The sequence below is a fragment of the Osmerus eperlanus genome, chromosome 9, assembly GCF_963692335.1.
Source record: "Osmerus eperlanus chromosome 9, fOsmEpe2.1, whole genome shotgun sequence".
Classification (NCBI taxonomy): Eukaryota; Metazoa; Chordata; class Actinopteri; order Osmeriformes; family Osmeridae; genus Osmerus; species Osmerus eperlanus.
This window is the reverse complement of record NC_085026.1, coordinates 17,950,753-17,968,449: the sequence shown is the minus strand read 5'-3', so window position 1 is coordinate 17,968,449 and position 17,697 is coordinate 17,950,753. Positions and strand designations below refer to the sequence as shown.

The window sequence follows — 17,697 nt, the reverse complement described above, 5'->3', positions numbered from 1 at the left end:
TCGTTAGGTTGAGACCTACGCACGATATTAACATATCCCTACATTACAGGCTTCTGCACGAGAGAAATTGCGTCGTTTATTTAAATAACTATAAGGTAAGCTAAGGAGATACAATCAAACAGACTTAGTAACATCTTATGAAGGGAAATATCTGCTTTACATGTAGCCTACATTTAACAATTGTAATTGTTAGCTTCTGCGTACATGGATAGCTAGCTGATGTAGAGGCCTGTACAACCATGTATTTTCTTGTTTCCCGAGTGACCTGACACACACATTCTTAATCTACAATATTTGCTTTATTTTCTCTGAAGCAGTGATTTTCATGACCACATTTAAAACTATTACAAACAATTAATTGTAAACATTGTTCAACTTAAATTTTTTGACACTGAAAAAAACCAAATTGTATTATATCTTTAACCACTACAACCAAAACTGTGATGATACAAGACACTGTTCTGTACAAGTATCTATGGTGTTGCAAACATTTGAACCCAAACCCCTTTCTGATATCCCACACATCAAAATACAATGAAGAATCAAAGAAAAACCGAGGGGATTATCTCCTAAATGGAATCTGTTGGTACAGTAGGTGTTTATGACAGGAATGTAGAAAGGACATTTGTCCCTGCTAAAGGTCGAATTCAGAGAACATTTCTAAGGGAAAAACTGTTCTCTAATTAATGAACTTTCTCCATTTATCCACAGCTGACCACGCTGACAGAGAGCAAATGAATTATTGATAGATGTTGGAGGCTGAGTGAAAAATACAGGTTATTGACAGGAGCTTCCAGTTATTACTTCTTCACATTTCATTAGGGCTCCATGGGGGGTAGCTGATCCACTCTGGAGGGAGGGAGGGATGAAGGGAGGGATAGAGGGCGGAGAGGGTGTGAGGGAGGGAGAAAGAAAGAACATTTAAAATCACTTTCTGCTTTGGTGTTCAGTATTGATGTCATTTCAAGAACCGATTCTTTACCAGCGCCAATGATCCAAGCCAAGCCTGTCTTAAAAGAGTCCACTGATCTGCTCAGTTTCAGGGTCCAGGTCGATGTCGTAGAAACAGGGTCTCGTTGGCAGCCCTGGAATCGTGGGCATCTAGAACAGAACAAGAGTCAGTCCCTGGTGTGTCGGGTTACATGTACAGACCCACCTACAGTTGGTGGAGTCATGAGGCGAAGTCATGCGCGTACCGTGCCAACCAGAGGGTAGAGGAAGCCCGCCCCCACGCTGGCACGGATGTCTCTGATGGGCAGGACAAAACCTGTCGGCACGCCCTTCTTGTCTGCCTCGTGAGAAAGGGAGAGGTGCGTCTTTGCCATGCAGATGGGAAGGTTACCAAAGCCCTGCACCAAGACACAAAGCAATGTTTAGGAAGTGAGGCTTTCACCTGAAACAGGGTAAACCTCTTAGAGATGGTGGAGGGAGTCACCAAGAGCAGAGCGGTCATTCTCCTCACACAAAGAAAAAAGATCCAAACAACATTCCCTCCTCAGGCACATCTAGTGCCCTGACACAGCCTACAGTACATGTGCAGCAGCAGATAAACAGGTTGTTGCAATGCAAACCAGTTAAGTGACTCTCCTGGCCTGTACCTGCTTGGTGTACAGCTCCACCTTGTGCTGGGCATCGGGCAGCAGCTCAATATCATCAGCCCCGTAGATGTTCTGAGCGATGATTCGAATCTTGTCTGCGATGGGAAGCTGAAGGGAAGAAAAAGGGAATTTATCACCATACCAATAAACACTCGAGATCATGTTCACCAGTCCAACTGGTAGAAGTCGCATCATTAGTTTTCAATCAGAGGAGAGCAGGGGGTGGTGATTTAGCTGCTCTGTGGACGCTGGCACATGCAGGACAGAGAATAGAGCTGTTTCACACTGACTGGTCTCCCCCCTTGGGGCTGTATCTCCCAGCACACTGATGGAGAGGCATGAATAGGAATATGATGTGATGGCGCTGTGGTGGAAATAATCTACAAAAGACTACTCTGCAATTAAATGGTCAACAGCGAGAGTGTGTGTGCAGGGGGGCAGAGCTGAGTGATTGATTGTACACAAATTGATCGCTACATGGGGTGTTTGGCAGACATTAATGACTGGGTAATTGGTGAAGCTAAATGCAGAGCTTGTACATGGGGGGGCGCGGGGGGTATGTCATCTGAAAAAAGAAAGGAAAAAAGGAACAAACATGCCCCACTAAAACTTAGGAACACCTAACACACATTCTTCAGTCTTTACCTCGACGTCGTAGAGGAACTTGAAGCTGCTAGGGGCCTCGGAGGCCCTCTGGACGGCCCGGCCCAGCTCCACCGCCCCGGCGCCCCCCTCGGCCCAGTGGGAGCAGCGCACCGCGTCGAAGGCACCAGCATCCTTCGCCAGGCTGCAGATCAGGTCCAGCTCAGATTCTGTGTCCGTCCTGCAGTCAGAGTCAAACGGGTGAATGGTTCAAAACACGCATGGTTGTTTGGAACACCACTGGTCCTGATAGGTTGAGGGTGCTGGAGCAGAGCAGGGTATAATAGAGTACAGTAGTCTTCATTTAGTACTTATCAATGATGCAAATGTGTATTTTTCAAAAAAGAAATCATTCTTTTATTGTTATCCAACCTTTTTAGTGATCTTGTTTTTTTTGTCAACCTTCTGAAACTTTTTTCACAAAATATAAATATACACATTTCATAGAACAGATACAAAAGGTAATATATATATATATAAAAATCTAAATTATTTTTGTAGAAAATAACGTTCTCCTAAAATTCTCCAAACACTTACAAAAGGTTCAAAATTATTTTTCTAACTAAAACAATGTTACAAAAGGTTGAAGAATTATTTTGGAGAAACTCTTCAAGCTTTTTAAACTTTTGTTTTTTTCCAACCTTTTGTAACATTTGGGGGATTTTTTCTCACTCCCCCTTTCAAAAACAAAAACACATCACGTCACGACAGTTCAGCAGCTTCCTAACAGCTTACAGTACGTTCACGCTGCAGCGACGCAAATCGCTTGCCATCGCTCGCCTTCCCACAGTTCACCACGCTCGGGGGCGTTTCAAACAGATTAATGTAGAATGTAGTTCTCTGAAGTCACTGTTGTAGTTGTCATGGCCAAGTGTGGAGACTTGGGTTTACGTACTCGCAACAACGATCAAAATACAACTTCTATACAAAATACAAAACTGTTTAATAGACATACACGTTGACATGTGTAAAAAACGTTTTATTATATTACTCAAAGTCTCTGCTAATCTGTCGATACGATACAGTAGGGAGTTCCAGCCGGGCTAGCAAGCTAGTTACCACAGAACGAAGTTACGTAATGTGACTAGACTGAATTTGAAAGTACAAGCACCAACAACTTCGGCAACCTTGCGCCATGCATCGTTTAAAAAAAATTAACATCTGTACGAATACAGCTATGTATCGTACAGGACTGGGTAAGCAGCCACACAAACGATTAGTTTTTCTCCTCCACCTTGAAACCTAAAAATGTTTACCATGGTTGCTATGTTACGAGAAACAAGAAAACACTCCGATTGGCCATCGCTAGCGAAAATCGCTCGTCATTTACATAAAGTTGAGAAAATCTCAACTCCGTCGCGTCGCTACCCACAATGCACCACGCAAGCGATTCATTCGCCTGGCTCCATAGAAAATTAATGGAAAACATGTTGTTGCTCGCATCGCGTCGCTGCAGTGTGAACGCATTGTTAGGGTTAACAGCTCCTCACTTGAAGGCGTTGACGGCCACAACCACGGGAACACCGAAGGCCTGAGCGTTCTCCACCTGCTTCCTCATGTTGCTGCAGCCCCTCTCCACCAGCTCCAGGTTCTGCCCCGGGACACACACAACACACGGATCACAACACACACACACACACGGGTCACAGCACAACACACGGGTCACAGCACAACACACGGGTCACAGCACAACACACGGGTCACAACACACACACACACACGGGTCACAACACACACACACACACGGGTCACAGCACAACACACGGGTCACAACACAACACACGGGTCACAACACAACACACGGGTCACAACACAACACACGGGTCACAACACACACACGGGTCACAACACACACACACACACGGGTCACAACACACACACACACACGGGTCACAACACACACACACACACGGGTCACAACACACACAGTACCACAACGATATTTGACTGCAGAACAAGAGGTCGCAGGTTTGAATCTCCCTGTGTGCGTGCCTCTTTGGATAAAAGCATCTGCTCAAAGAATGAACCAACAAGTATCGTCTCAGTCTTTAACTGGGCAGGGAAGGTAACACTCACTGTTCCATGTTAAGCATGGAGACTGTGCACCGGACCTAATCACACTGCATTATAGATGGCGCTGTGAAGTTCAACTAACTGAGCCCCAGGCTTCAAGCCTGGGCTTCAGATGTACATGAATACATCACAGTATGATGGAGGAAGTGACATATTAGGGCTGGATGCTTCCTACCAGGTATACTGAAGGGACAGAGGGAGTTGAAGGTTGAGCCTTACCTCCTCCACATACTCCTGAGGAAGAGCCATCCCAGCTGTGACCTTCAGCAAAAGGAAAACAAACACCAGGCGTTATAAAATGTTTCCACACCACAGATAAGTAAAACAAAGGGGAGAGGAGACAGAATACAAAGCCATACTGCCTGACCTCCACACAGCAGGACGTGTAATTACATTCTCAGCAGTGCACCTGCATTCATTGAAAGGATATCAAAGTCTACAGGAGAAATGTGTGACATTTAATGTAATGTGAGACATATCAAAGCTGATCTGATGATTATAATGCAGCCCAGACGTGAAGACTCCCTCTCTTTCTGCTGCAGAAAAGGCAAACGTCCTTGGAATGATCCTTCCCTCCCAACTTATTCAAAACCAACAAGGTTTAATAGCTAGGTTTAAAATAGTAAAATTGAACTACTGAATGTAATGTTTTAATATCTCTCCGCCCTCCCACCCTGTCCTGAAGGGGACTAGCACAGTCTGGTTTCTCTCACCAGTGGTCCTCCTCCGTGCATCTTCAGGGCTCGCACCGTGGCCACCAGCACCACCACATGGGGCCTCAGCCCGGAGTAGCGGCACTTGATGTTGAAAAACTTCTCCATGCCGATGTCCGCCCCGAAGCCTGCCTCCGTTACTGTTCAGTAATGCAGCGCGTCAACTTCAACTCTGGGAGGTTGTTGACGTTCCAGATGAATAACTCCAAACCCCCAGAAACAAGAGTGTCTGAACTCCTCACCTACGAAGCCGTCTGGGCCCACCAGCTTCAGGGCGATCTTGTCGGCCAGGATGGAGGAGTTGCCGTGGGCGATGTTGGCGAATGGTCCAGCGTGTACGAACACAGGCGTTCCCTGGAGGATAGAACACACCTGTCAGGGATGCTTCAGAGGATCATACACCCTGTCTCAGAACACCCCCACCACTATCTCTCTCCCCTCTCTCTCCCCCACCCCCTCTCCATGTTTGTTCCTCTCACCGAAAACACTTCCAAAGCCACTTCATCACCCTTTATGAATAAAGTCACTAAATTACCACTCGTTTGCGTTCAGATTATTTTCAGTTTGGGAAGCAACAAGCTTCAAATATTCCATCCACTGGAAGAACAAGGTACATTTTGTGCCTCGTCCCTCCAGAGACTGAGAGCCACAGGCGAGCTGTGTCTGGTTGCAGCAGATATCCCTGCATCAACACACACACACACTTCAAAGTCCATTTCCATACAAAAGTGATTCCCTCCTCACCCAGGGAGCCCCACCCAGGGAGCCCCACCCAGGGAGCCCCACCCAGGGACCCCTGTGCTGGGCTCCACTCACCTCCAGAGTCTGCATCAGGTTGGGCTTGATGGCATCCCTCATCAGGACAGTCAAAGCCCCACTCACACCCTGGAGAGAGGACACACACTGAGACCAGACCACCAGACACAACACACTGAGACCAGACCACCAGACACAACACACCCTGGAGAGAGGACACACACTGAGACCAGACCACCAGACACAACACAGTGACGCTACTATGTAACTCATATCATCAACTCAACTTCGCATCCCACTTGCATAGCTCAAATATTGTTATTTTTCACATTTTCTGCAGGAAACCCTGATGTGTAAACATTTAAGACTAGCCTAACCAAGCTGACAATCAGATAATTGAGTACATTATAGTGTAGTAGCTAATAATGCTTAGCTAGCTAGCCTAGTTAACCTTATTGCTCAAATCTGTTAGCTAGAAGATAGCTTGGAGATCCCGACTCGGATTGTCAAATGTAACGCAGCATTAATCATTTTTCACATTTTAGTTTTCATTGGTTAGGGTTGGGAAGCGCTGATCTAGGGAATATATTTGGGATGTATGACACAGCAAGGTTGGTTCAGAGGTTCCAGGTGACGGGCAGGGACACTGACCAGGTCCTCGGTGGTGATTGGCTGTCCCCTGCGGCTGGTGGCCACCACCATCCTGGCCAGGCGACTCCTCATGTCCTCCAGGCTGCTGGTGAGAGCCAGCACCGCCATGATCTCACTGGCCACCGTGATGTCAAACTGGGCCTGGGGACAAGCGAGGGCAGTACAAACAGAAGTAAACACAAGCCTAATGTGTTAACACAGGGAAGGACTCATTTTACGGTGAGGCATTCAGAAGGATAGTCCAGGGGTCACCAACCCTGCTCCTGGAGATCTACCCTCGAATCAAAGCTACAACAGGGTATCTCTTGAGGAGCTGGGTTGGAATGTGAACCCTACAGGAGGGTATCTCCAGGAACAGGGTTGGAGACCTTTGGTCCAGACCATCAGGGTGGCCCTCTCATGTCAGTGATGACAACACCAGAGATCCTTCCCCTGAAGCAGGAACACCCATGCATACACACCTCTCGGGTGAAGCCCTTCTCCGTCGGGGCTTGGCCAATTGTGATCTTCCTCAGGAAGCGGTCATTGGTGTCCAAAACTGAACACACACACACACATTTAAATCAGCAAGCTTATGTGTTAAATCCCCTGTCACACAGACTTTGCGGTGCACAACCAGGAGGGCAGGGGAGGAGGGGTGAAGAGGCAGGCCTCGCTACCTCTATGCCAGGTGATGGTGGCAGGGTCCATGTCCAGACGGGAGAACAGGGTGACTTCCTCATCTGTCAGGGTCAGGGGGTCGGTCTTTTCAATGCCCAGTTTCTACAGACACATCAGGACGCAAGTCAGCATGAGACAAGACAGAATGTACATTTTTGATTCATTTAAGCAGGAGCTTCTACCCAAAGCAATATGCAAACATTGCATACAGGAAATACAGCGATAAATGTTCCAATGTTACCAGGTAGTACGATGTTTCTCCACGGTATATTTAGAATACAAAAGCTTAGTAATGTGCACTGCTGAGGTATTTAGTTTTGCACCTTGAGTCTGTTGATCTGGATGGGGGAGAAAGTTCTCTGGCCTCCAGAGAGAGGAACCAGGCGGTTGAACAGAGCCTGAGGGGGAGAGAGGGGGGAGAGGGGGAGAGAGCCATCAACATTAGGCCATCAACCTGCTAGGGACAGATGAAAATGAGCCTATATGGCTTAATCTGTCACATTTACATGTTGAACTCTGTGCTCATGTTGATTAATGTGCGTTGTCCCTTTAAATAAAGAAATCAACAACAACAAAAAAGAACGCAGCCAGAGGAGGAACACACCGCTACTGGACCCACCCAACAGAACCTTCAACAATGCGGGGAGAACATCCGCAACAACGGAATTAAAAAGGATAGGAAGTCTGACCTTGTCGGACTGCGTGTTCTCGTGGAACATGCGAGCGTCTACGGCGGCCGCCACGAGGTTGTTGGCAGCCGTGATGGCGTGGATGTCACCCGTGAGATGGAGGTTAAACTGAGGAGAGACAGACGGTTATGTAGAAATACACAGTCCTTCCTTCCATACGGCTAATGTGAGAGATCAGACCAGTACCTCCTCCATAGGGATGACTTGGGAGTACCCGCCACCAGCTGCCCCGCCTGGGGAGAGAACGTTCCGGAGATCAGCACAAGAAAAACGCAGAACCTTGGAGAACACAACCACTAACCATGCTGGATCCAACCCATCACAAGCTCTGACCTTTGATCCCGAAGGTGGGTCCTTGGGACGGTTGGCGGACGCAGGCAAAGACGTTGAGCTTCAGGTGGGCTCCGAGGGCCTGGACCAGGCCCACCGTGGTGGTGCTCTTTCCCTCTCCCAGGGGCGTGGGGGTGATGCTGCCAGACACATCATCCACGGGGGATCATCAGTACAGGGCATGCTGGCTGTACATCGTTCAGGATGGGAGGGGTAATGACTCCCCAGCACATATCCTCGTCATCCTGTTTGTCCACCAACTATTCAGCTGTCTTTACATCTTTGTTTAAACCGTTTTTCTTTTTTGTTTCAAACTTATTTAAATTATTTTCTCATTTCATTTTAACTATGTGCACAGCATTTCATTACACTGCATGTCTGTGTTGAACTGCTCATAGTGAAAAGATCAATCTTGAGACCTTGCTCAACCTCACCCCCCGTGTAATGAAAGACTAACAGCTCATAGTAAACTCATCCAACAGCAGGACAGCACAGCGCTGACAGGAGCGTACCCAGTAACCACCACATATTTCCCATCAGCCTGTGCCTGCAGGCGCTTGATGGTGCTCAGCTGCACCTTGGCCTTGGTGGTCCCGTACAGCTCCACCTCGTCCGCCAGCAGCCCCACCTCCCGGGCCAGCCGCTCGATGGGCTTGGGCACGCAGGAGCGGGAGATCACGATGTCACTGAGAACACGAGCAGAGCGGGAGATCACTGATCTGAGAACACAGGAGGGCTGTTTTCAGCTTCCCTCAACTCTCTCAGAATGTTTGGAGCTCTCTGACATACAAGGTTCCGCTTCGTTCTCCACCATGACTACAATGTCCTTGTTGTCAATATTTTCTGGGCTATCCATATGTGCACACACACGCTGACAAACACACACACACACACACACGCTGACAAACACATACACACACATCGTTTCCCCTTCTATTCTGAGATATATATATATGAGATAGAGAGTCAATACCTGGACTATAGGCAGCACTGATCGTGCTACTGGACTAGGAAACAGAAGAGAGGAAGGTGTGGGTGTCGGTGGGGTCCAGACCAACCTTGGCACAGATTTCTGGAGGTTCAGTTTGGTGTAGGACATGTTCCATTTCCCTGGCTGGTGGCTTTCCAGGAACCGCTTGGCCCCTAGAACCGTGTTCTGCAGATGAAGTCCATGAAAGGCTCTGATTAAACATTCAAGTCACAATCTGAACAAATCATTTTTGTACTCCAGTAAACATCTGCTACAGCGAAACCCTTCTCATTATTCCTGCATGTATTTTGTGCAAGCATCAAAGGAATAATAAAGTAAACAGAATGAATAAAGTGAGCAAAATGAAGTGAATTAAATAAGAAATTGCTTCAATTCATTTGTCGCTAGAATGCAATTACAGCTGTAAAGGGGAGTAGTGAAATGGTACAGAATAGAATGAGACAGAGCACCTTATCTAACACACAAGGATCCACATTCATCCTGCCAAGCTGCTATTGTCACATTTCCCTCTGACAAAACAGGTGCCTCTGAATAGCGATGATAAGACTACAGAACACAACACAGTCTCTTTCTTTCTCACGGCCAAACCACTCTGCACTTCTCTGACTTCTCACTTTCACCAGCCTCAGACTTCCAGTAGGAGGACAGGTCCAGGGTGAGGACTATGAGGCAGCAGCAGTCTATATGAGGCAGCAGCAGTCTATATGAGGCAGCAGCAGTCTATATGAGGCAGCAGCAGTCTATATGAGGCAGCAGCAGTCTATATGAGGCAGCAGCAGTCTATATGAGGCAGCAGCAGTCTATATGAGGCAGCAGCAGTCTATATGAGGCAGCAGCAGTCTATATGAGGCAGCAGCAGTCTATATGAGGCAGCAGCAGTCTATATGAGGCAGCAGCAGTCTATATGAGGCAGCAGCAGTCTATATGAGGCAGCAGCAGTCTATATGAGGCAGCAGCAGTCTATATGAGGCAGCAGCAGTCTATATGAGGCAGCAGCAGTCTATATGAGGCAGCAGCAGTCTATTAGAGGCAGCTTACCGCCATGAGCATGGCCACAGTCATGGGCCCCACTCCTCCAGGGACGGGGGTGATGAACCCAGCCTGCTCCTTGGCTGAGGGGTAGTGGACGTCCCCCACCACTCGCTTCCCACTGGCCTTGGTCTCATCTGGTCAGGGACACACAACAGCCAATCATCATTAGACAAGCCTAGACCACAATGTCTAGACCTTGTCCTTGTCCTTGTTATACAGTAGGAGATGCTAGTTTGGACCCATTCCCAGGACTCTGTACTTGTTGTGTTTGTGTGGATCAAACCGGTCCAGCAGGAGAGGCCTTGCTAACCTGGGATATGGTTGATTCCACAGTCTATGACCAAGGCTCCCTTCTTCAACCATTCCCCCTTCACCATCTCTGCTTTCCCGATCCCAACAACCAAGATGTCTGCTTTTCCCACCTGAGGAGAACCAAGACTGGATAAATCAGACTAAACCAGCTCTCCTGTGTCTGTATGCGACCTGTTATGGAGAGACAACCAACACGTCATGCATTATAAAACTGGACATGTGGATTATCAAGATAATGGCTTGGACGAGGCATGTGCTAAACTCAACTGACCCGTCTTTGACATGTTATTAACCTGCACAAATTATTATTAACCTGGACAACCTCTATGTGAAGATGTTCCCAAAAATATATAATATCAAATCCTTCTCTGTGACCCGGGACGGGGTGGGAGGTTACCTCTGCAGCAAGGTCAGCTGTCTTTGAGTGACAGGTGGTCACAGTTGCATGGTTCCACAGCAGAAGGTCATGCATGGGCGCGCCCACAATCTTGCTGCGACCAATCACTACGGCCTTCTTCCCTGCCACGGACACACCTGAACCACAGACAGACGTGTCAGTCGATCGACTCCTTCAGGTTTCCCCTCAGAGGGAGCTTGAGAACCCAGGCTAACTCACCCGTCTGTTTGATCAGCTCCATGCAGCCGTTGGGGGTGCAGGGGAGGAAGCAGCCTCCCATGTCTCCGCGGGACAGCTTCCCTGCGTTCACGCTGGTCAGACTTGGGACACAACATCACGCTCAGCACCTCAACACAGAAGCTCGTCTGGCTCAAGCTTGCACGTGGCTCTTTCACAGTATAAGCCTTCTGCTACCGTTCTTTTCTAACCCAGAGACAAGCTGTGCGTGATTAGGACATTAAAGCAATCATTACTCTCGGAGCCCATGAAAAGAAAATCAATGGACACATCTTTTAGTTCGCTCAACGTCTTTCAATCAGTCCTATAAGCATCAGAGGCTCTATATTGTGCAGCCACACACCAGTCTAAATCAATAGTCATTTAGCGAAGTGATGGAAGAATTCAGATTTCTAGATCTAGAACAAAAAGCCTTTGAACAGCATCTCTGAAATCCATCCCACATCAGCCTCACTGTTCAATAAACATATACAATCAACAGATAAACACAGTAGGAAAGCAGCACATGCAGATAACCACGATACAGATAACCTGTTTTTTAAACTTCGAACAACTGAAACTTTGAATTATTCTCTGGTCTCAGGAAGTAGTGTGTTGTTATTTGTGCAGTGTTTGACAGTTACACACTTTGTTGTGTAACTTTATGCTGCTAGAAGTAGAAACTCAGATTCTCTCATTTGAAAAGAATAGTTGTCATTCTCTGTTGTGCGTCAAAGTGTTTGAGGCCGGTGCATCAGGAGGGCTCTGCTCACCCGTCCACATCCTTCTCCGGGGCCACGGCGTTGGTCACCTTCTCTGTGTCTATCTTGTGGACGGAGTCCAGGGGCAGCTGGACGATGAGCCCGTGGACCGAGGAGTTCTCGTTGACCTCAGTGATGCTGTGCAGGACCTGCCAGGACCACACGGGAGGAGTTTGAGACACGTGGAGAGTTAAAACAACAACAACACACTTCCCAGAAGCCCCACACTTCCCAGAAGCCCCCTCACCTCGTCCTCTGTGGCAGACTTCGGGAGTCTCAGGTGGGTAGCATTTATCCCGATCTAGACGCAAGAGAACAGGACTGTTAAAACGACGCCTGTTAATGCATACCAGATGGAAAAACACGCCATAGGTGGGTGGTAAATCTATGATGATTATATGCACTGAATTCAGGATAATGTGTATATTGTTGAACAGCTACGAATATCAGAAGGCATTACCTCAGCTGCAGCTTTCAGCTTCATGCTGATGTAGAGATTTGAATCATCTCTGTCTCCCACCTGCCAATACAGAACGAACCCCTTTGATTCCAGTCCACCCCCACAATCAATGAACAAGTGAGTTAAGTCAGATTTGCCTTTCACAGTTATTTTAATCATTCCAGTTTTAAATACAATGTGGTACAAGTCTATTAAAACAGATTTTGTTCTCCACAGGTCAGGGCAAGGACAGAAGAAATTCACGACTAAGACAAGAACACACAAATATTTAAAACGTACCTGCCGACCGTCTGAACAAGCAAGTCGTAAGAAAACACACAGACATTATAAGATAAGACCTTAAAATGACGACATCAGTCTTAAAGTCGCACTGGATAAGAGCGTCTGCTAAATGACTAAATGTTAAACAGGATCAGACAACAAGGTCCATGTCCTGACCTGTAGCACGACCAGGCCTGGTCTGAAGTTGGGGTCCTGCTTCTTCATCTGTTCCACATCCTTCTTCAGCCTCTCTCTCACCTGGCTGAAAACAAGATGAGCCCAATGGAATGTTTATATTACATAAAGCTCAAAAAACGTATGCGCTCAAATTAATGCAAAAAAAATGTTGGTCGGGCGCTATGCACGCTCTAATTACTTTTTGAGGTCTCTATTTATATTCACATCAAAACGATACTAGGACCTAGGTTTGGGCAAAGCACCTAATGTTTACAATGTCTGGCTCCGCCCCTGCCAACCACCACAAATAGAATCAAATTCTGAGGGAAACACTGGGGTATGTTCCAAACTTCTTGCCATGGAATCTGAATACAACACTAAGCTAAACCCATGGCCACTGAAATCCATCTGCAATGTTTAGACAGATCCTCTGTGAGGGTCATGACAGATCCTCTGTGAGGGTCATGACAGATCCTCTGTGAGGGTCATGACAGATCCTCTGTGAGGGTCATGACAGATCCTCTGGGAGGGTCATGACAGATCCTCTGGGAGGGTCATGACAGATCCTCTGGGAGGGTCATGACAGATCCTCTGGGAGGGTCATGACAGATCCTCTGGGAGGGTCATGACAGCATGTCGCCTCTTCGGCTTCTTTTATTCTGAATAGCTGAAGCATTACATTTAGTCATTTTTAGTCATTTAGCAGACGCTCTTATCCAGAGCGACTTGCAGTAGGTACAGGGACATTCTCCCTGAGGCAAGTGGGGGGAAGTGCCTTGCCCAAGGACACAACGTCATTTGGCACGAACCAACAATCTTCTGATTAATAGCCTGACTCCCTAACCGCTCAGCCACCTGACCCCCTAGAGATTAGAGATCAAAATATAGCTGCAAGCAGCGATGCGGGTTCCTCCGCAAAATGGCAAAATATTATAAACATGTACACTGTAGAAGATCGAGACTTGGACAACAAGAGAGCAAAACTACTTCATGTTTGGCCAACAATAATAGGCTGAACGGGGATTTGAACTCATGAGCATAAGGTTACTAGTCAGTCTCTCTAGCCTCTCTGCTACACACCAACTGCTGAGATTTTATGATTAGTAAGGGCTGATTATTAACTTTTTATAGGATACTGAAACTCTTCTTGAGTTGATCTCCTTCCAGACTCTTAGTCAATGCACAACAAACAATAGTCATGTGGGCAACTGGGCTAGGGCAGCACTCATATTCAGCTCCTTGCGAGAATAGCCTGTGACAGTACAGCAGCCGACTCTCTGGTCCGATTAAACTACACAACATGCACAATCAGGGTGACCAACAAGATTATATTAACTAACAAACAATAACATTACAAACATCTAACTGAACGAACACAACAACTGAAATCCCTTGCACGGCTGTTGTAACCAACTATTTTCCACAAGTCTTTGCGTTTTTTGATATGCCGCACTGCATGCTGGGTACCCAAGGGTGCTGACGCTGATTATCTAGCTGTGCTCCGACTGCGTGATATGAGTATTAGTTTTTGGTCAGCTTTGGGACAAAGGTTAAGAAACGGTTGACATTTCAAGGTGAAATTGCGCATGGTATTTCAGAATGATGTCTGCCTGTTTAACTAAACAAGTAATTAAAATTATGACAGGCCAAAAGACTGTGCCTCGAAACGAACCTGTGGCCTTATTCTTTGCAGTACAACGCTTCAACCCATTGAGCTACCCGCAAGGCTGAGAAATTCTGATCAGTTTCTGTCCCCCGAAAAAAAGATGTATATCCTGTAGCATAGCTTGTTCGATTCGGCCAAAGCTTAAACAGCTGTAATTCAATGATATTTTGACATATCAAGGTGAAATTGCGCATGGTACTTTAGAACGATGTCATCCTGTTTAACTAAACATGTATTCAAATTAAGATAGACTCAGTGTTGCTGGATTTGAACCTACGACCTTGTACTTTGCAGGTCACCGTTCCAGCTCGTTGAGCTATTCTCAGTGTTGAGTATTGGCATGTTCAGTTACTCTACAAAAAAAAGCTGTTTCTCCAATGGCGAGCATTGTCAGATTTGGTCCAAGTTCAAACAGCTGTAATTCAGTCATATTTTGACATATCAAGGTGAAATTGTTTATGGTACTTCATGGGCGTGTCACCTTAAAGCCTATTAGGTTTGAAAACCCATCATTCAAAATGAACTTTGATTTAGTGACACAAACATATTGAGGTAATGTGGAAATTTACATAAATACACCCCTTTCAGCTATTTAGTATTTTATTCAATTGCTATAAGTAACGTTTTTAAATACGTCAATGATACATATCTGTACAAAATCTCAAGTTAATTAGACCTTTGGTTCAAGAGAAGAGGAATTTTGAAGTTTTTCCCAAATTATCACTCTACAGGAAAATCGATCAGGCGGACCTTATGGGTCCTTGAGGCTTTTTTGTTCGCCATGAGAAATAAGGCATGCACATCAAGTTTCAGAAGAATTTGAGCAATGGGGTGGAAATGCTATCACTTTGAAAATCGGACATTTGGGCGTCGCCTGTGGCACCCCTATGATCTGATGTGGGCCAGTCTGTGTTTGGGCCGTAGTTGTGGCATGTTGTATCAATATGCCAAATTTCAAAACTTTTTACCAATGTGTTCATGAGATAAATTACTAGAATAATAATAATAATAATACCAACAAACACAATAGGGTCCTCCTGACGGAGGAACCCTAACTAGCACCGGCCTGGATGCACACAGTCAGGAGTGAGCTCACAGTTGATGGTGCACTCACAGATGCAGCAGCGCTGACAGTAAACACTGGTGGAGTGGCTGGACAGCAGCCAAGTAATACAGATAAGGATCAGAGTAACTGATCTCAACCAATCACATCCTTCTGAAGATGGGAGGGAGATTTACGTAAGCTGACTGACTTCAAAACAACTAGGCTACTCTTTAACAGCATCAGTGATGACTATGAAAACTTGTTACCATGTAGAAATATAAGATTTGCATTGAATCGCATACTATTACAGCTGATACAAATTTCCACAACTTATCTCATCAAATATCCTGGTGCCTTTTTAATATATAGAATATTATTTTTTTATAGTGTGATAGTAACACTAAGAATAACAGACTTCTACAACAAATATTTCTGCATGTTAGATGGTAAACCAAGCTAGTGATAAGTGAGGTCAATCAATTTGCACACATAGGAATGTCTGCATGCAAGTCATTCGTCTTAGTTGTCCGTGCAGGATTTAATCAAGGCTGGTTAATGAGCGGCGTGCCCTTCTGATGCATCACGTGAATACTACTGCCAGACAACACAACGGGCTGCACGTCTTCAATCACCAGGAGAGACACACAACTGGGAATGACCACTATTCTTTTCAAATGAGAGAATCTGAGTTTCTACTTTAGCAGAATAAAGTTACACAACAAAATGACATTGTTCCATTCCTTTACAGTGTGTCGAGACAGATATATTGTGGAGGTAGGCCAAGTATTCTATCAGACTTCATGTCCATTGATTCTAGATAAGCTGGATATGTTGTCCTTATCTTCCACACAACAATGACTGCTGCTATCTGGTGATTCAAGCCATCTGTGCCAAATTCCTATGAGGAAAGAACCCTTAAGTACAGAGTTGTACTCTGATCAAGGCCACAGTGTAGTCTCTCTAGAGCTGTTCTGCTTCATACTTACAGAGCACTTTACCTAGTGGAGGTCAAAGGTCACCTGGTTAGCCTCCCATACTGTAACACACACCTCTTTCTCTACCACACACACACACAAACACACACACCAAATGCCAACAGATGAGTTGTTTGACGTCTGACTGAAATACTCAAACAGCTTTCAATCATTCAACTTCTGAGATGATGCAGTGTTATTTTGTTTGATTCAACAATCAACTGACCTAATGGGCAGTGTGTGGGACCCAGTTAAAACAGCAGGGCAGTCATGTCTTGTGACAGGCATGTGTTAACAGGTCTAAATGTATTTTAAGATCAATTGAATGCTCCCCCCCAAAGAGTTCATAATTGTTAACAGCATATATAATAATGCAACCAAAATGAAACCACCTAGTGACATTTTATCATATATGGATAACCGTTTCCTAAAACCAAAACAAATTGATTATATCCTAAAGTTACCACTTGAGGTCACTGTCTGCGCAAGAGACAAATATTGATAGTTTATTAATGGAATTTACAGAAATGCAAAGTTAAATAGCCAGTGTCAGAGCAGTGGGTTAACTTCCAGATGAGTCAGCTTGTTCTTTTAACAGTATTCTGAAGATGTCAGAATTTAGAAATATACAATATTGGCGAATTCATTTCAATATCCAACAACTGGGTTGAAAACTTTTCAACTGACAAAACGTAACTTCACTTTCTGTAACACTGATTTGACAAGCTAACAACAACTGGTTTACCACGTTATCTAGCTACTCTTGTAATTACAGTTAAATTCAAATTCTGATGTTGTGCACAGTGTCGTTAATTTAAGCCATGCATAGTGCACGTGGCTGTTCTACTGTATACCATTAAATGTGGTAGAAGCACAACAAAGTCACAATTTAAGTTTATCTAATTGGGCAATTTATTCTTCCATTAACGATAGCTAACAACTAATTTAATTGTTTCATGCTAAATATGTAGCAAGTTGATATGCATGCAGAGATTTTACAAAACTGACGTGCTGACAGTCACACAACAATCCAAACTACTTTTACATTAACAAAAAAAATACTTACGCTGAAACTTCTTTGCCGCTAATTATTTGGGCTGGCATCGTTAGACCTTGATGTTCGAGATGGAAAGTCCAGCAGACAGTTACCCAGCACGGCTTGGATTCCTCCAACAGAAGCAAGTGGAGGTTGAATATTATACTTCGTACACACGAGAGTAGCAAGTTACGCTAGGGAGGTCAGAGCTCCAGCCTCAATAAGGAACGTCATTTCCGGTTCACTTTTTTCAAAAT

At 45.5% G+C, this 17,697-nt stretch overlaps 1 protein-coding gene across 1 annotated transcript; it reads right to left on the bottom strand.

Moving 5' to 3' along the window:
* Positions 1-277: 277 nt before the first annotated feature.
* On the bottom strand, positions 278-17,668 carry mthfd1b (methylenetetrahydrofolate dehydrogenase (NADP+ dependent) 1b). The gene is made up of 28 exons (XM_062469933.1): positions 17,471-17,668; positions 12,720-12,804; positions 12,282-12,341; positions 12,069-12,122; positions 11,834-11,970; positions 11,064-11,164; positions 10,845-10,981; positions 10,446-10,557; positions 10,142-10,269; positions 9,171-9,268; positions 8,625-8,798; positions 8,116-8,252; positions 7,969-8,015; positions 7,783-7,890; positions 7,417-7,491; positions 7,093-7,195; positions 6,895-6,971; positions 6,434-6,574; positions 5,843-5,911; positions 5,269-5,380; positions 5,027-5,166; positions 4,533-4,574; positions 3,731-3,831; positions 2,244-2,421; positions 1,599-1,706; positions 1,197-1,349; positions 983-1,101; positions 278-849 (listed from the first exon to the last, which is right to left on the bottom strand). The coding sequence occupies exons 1-27, from the start codon at positions 17,506-17,508 to the stop codon at positions 1,012-1,014; spliced, it is 2,805 nt and encodes a 934-aa protein (XP_062325917.1). The 5' UTR covers positions 17,509-17,668; the 3' UTR covers positions 278-849; positions 983-1,011.
* Between the last annotated feature and the right edge of the window lie 29 nt (positions 17,669-17,697).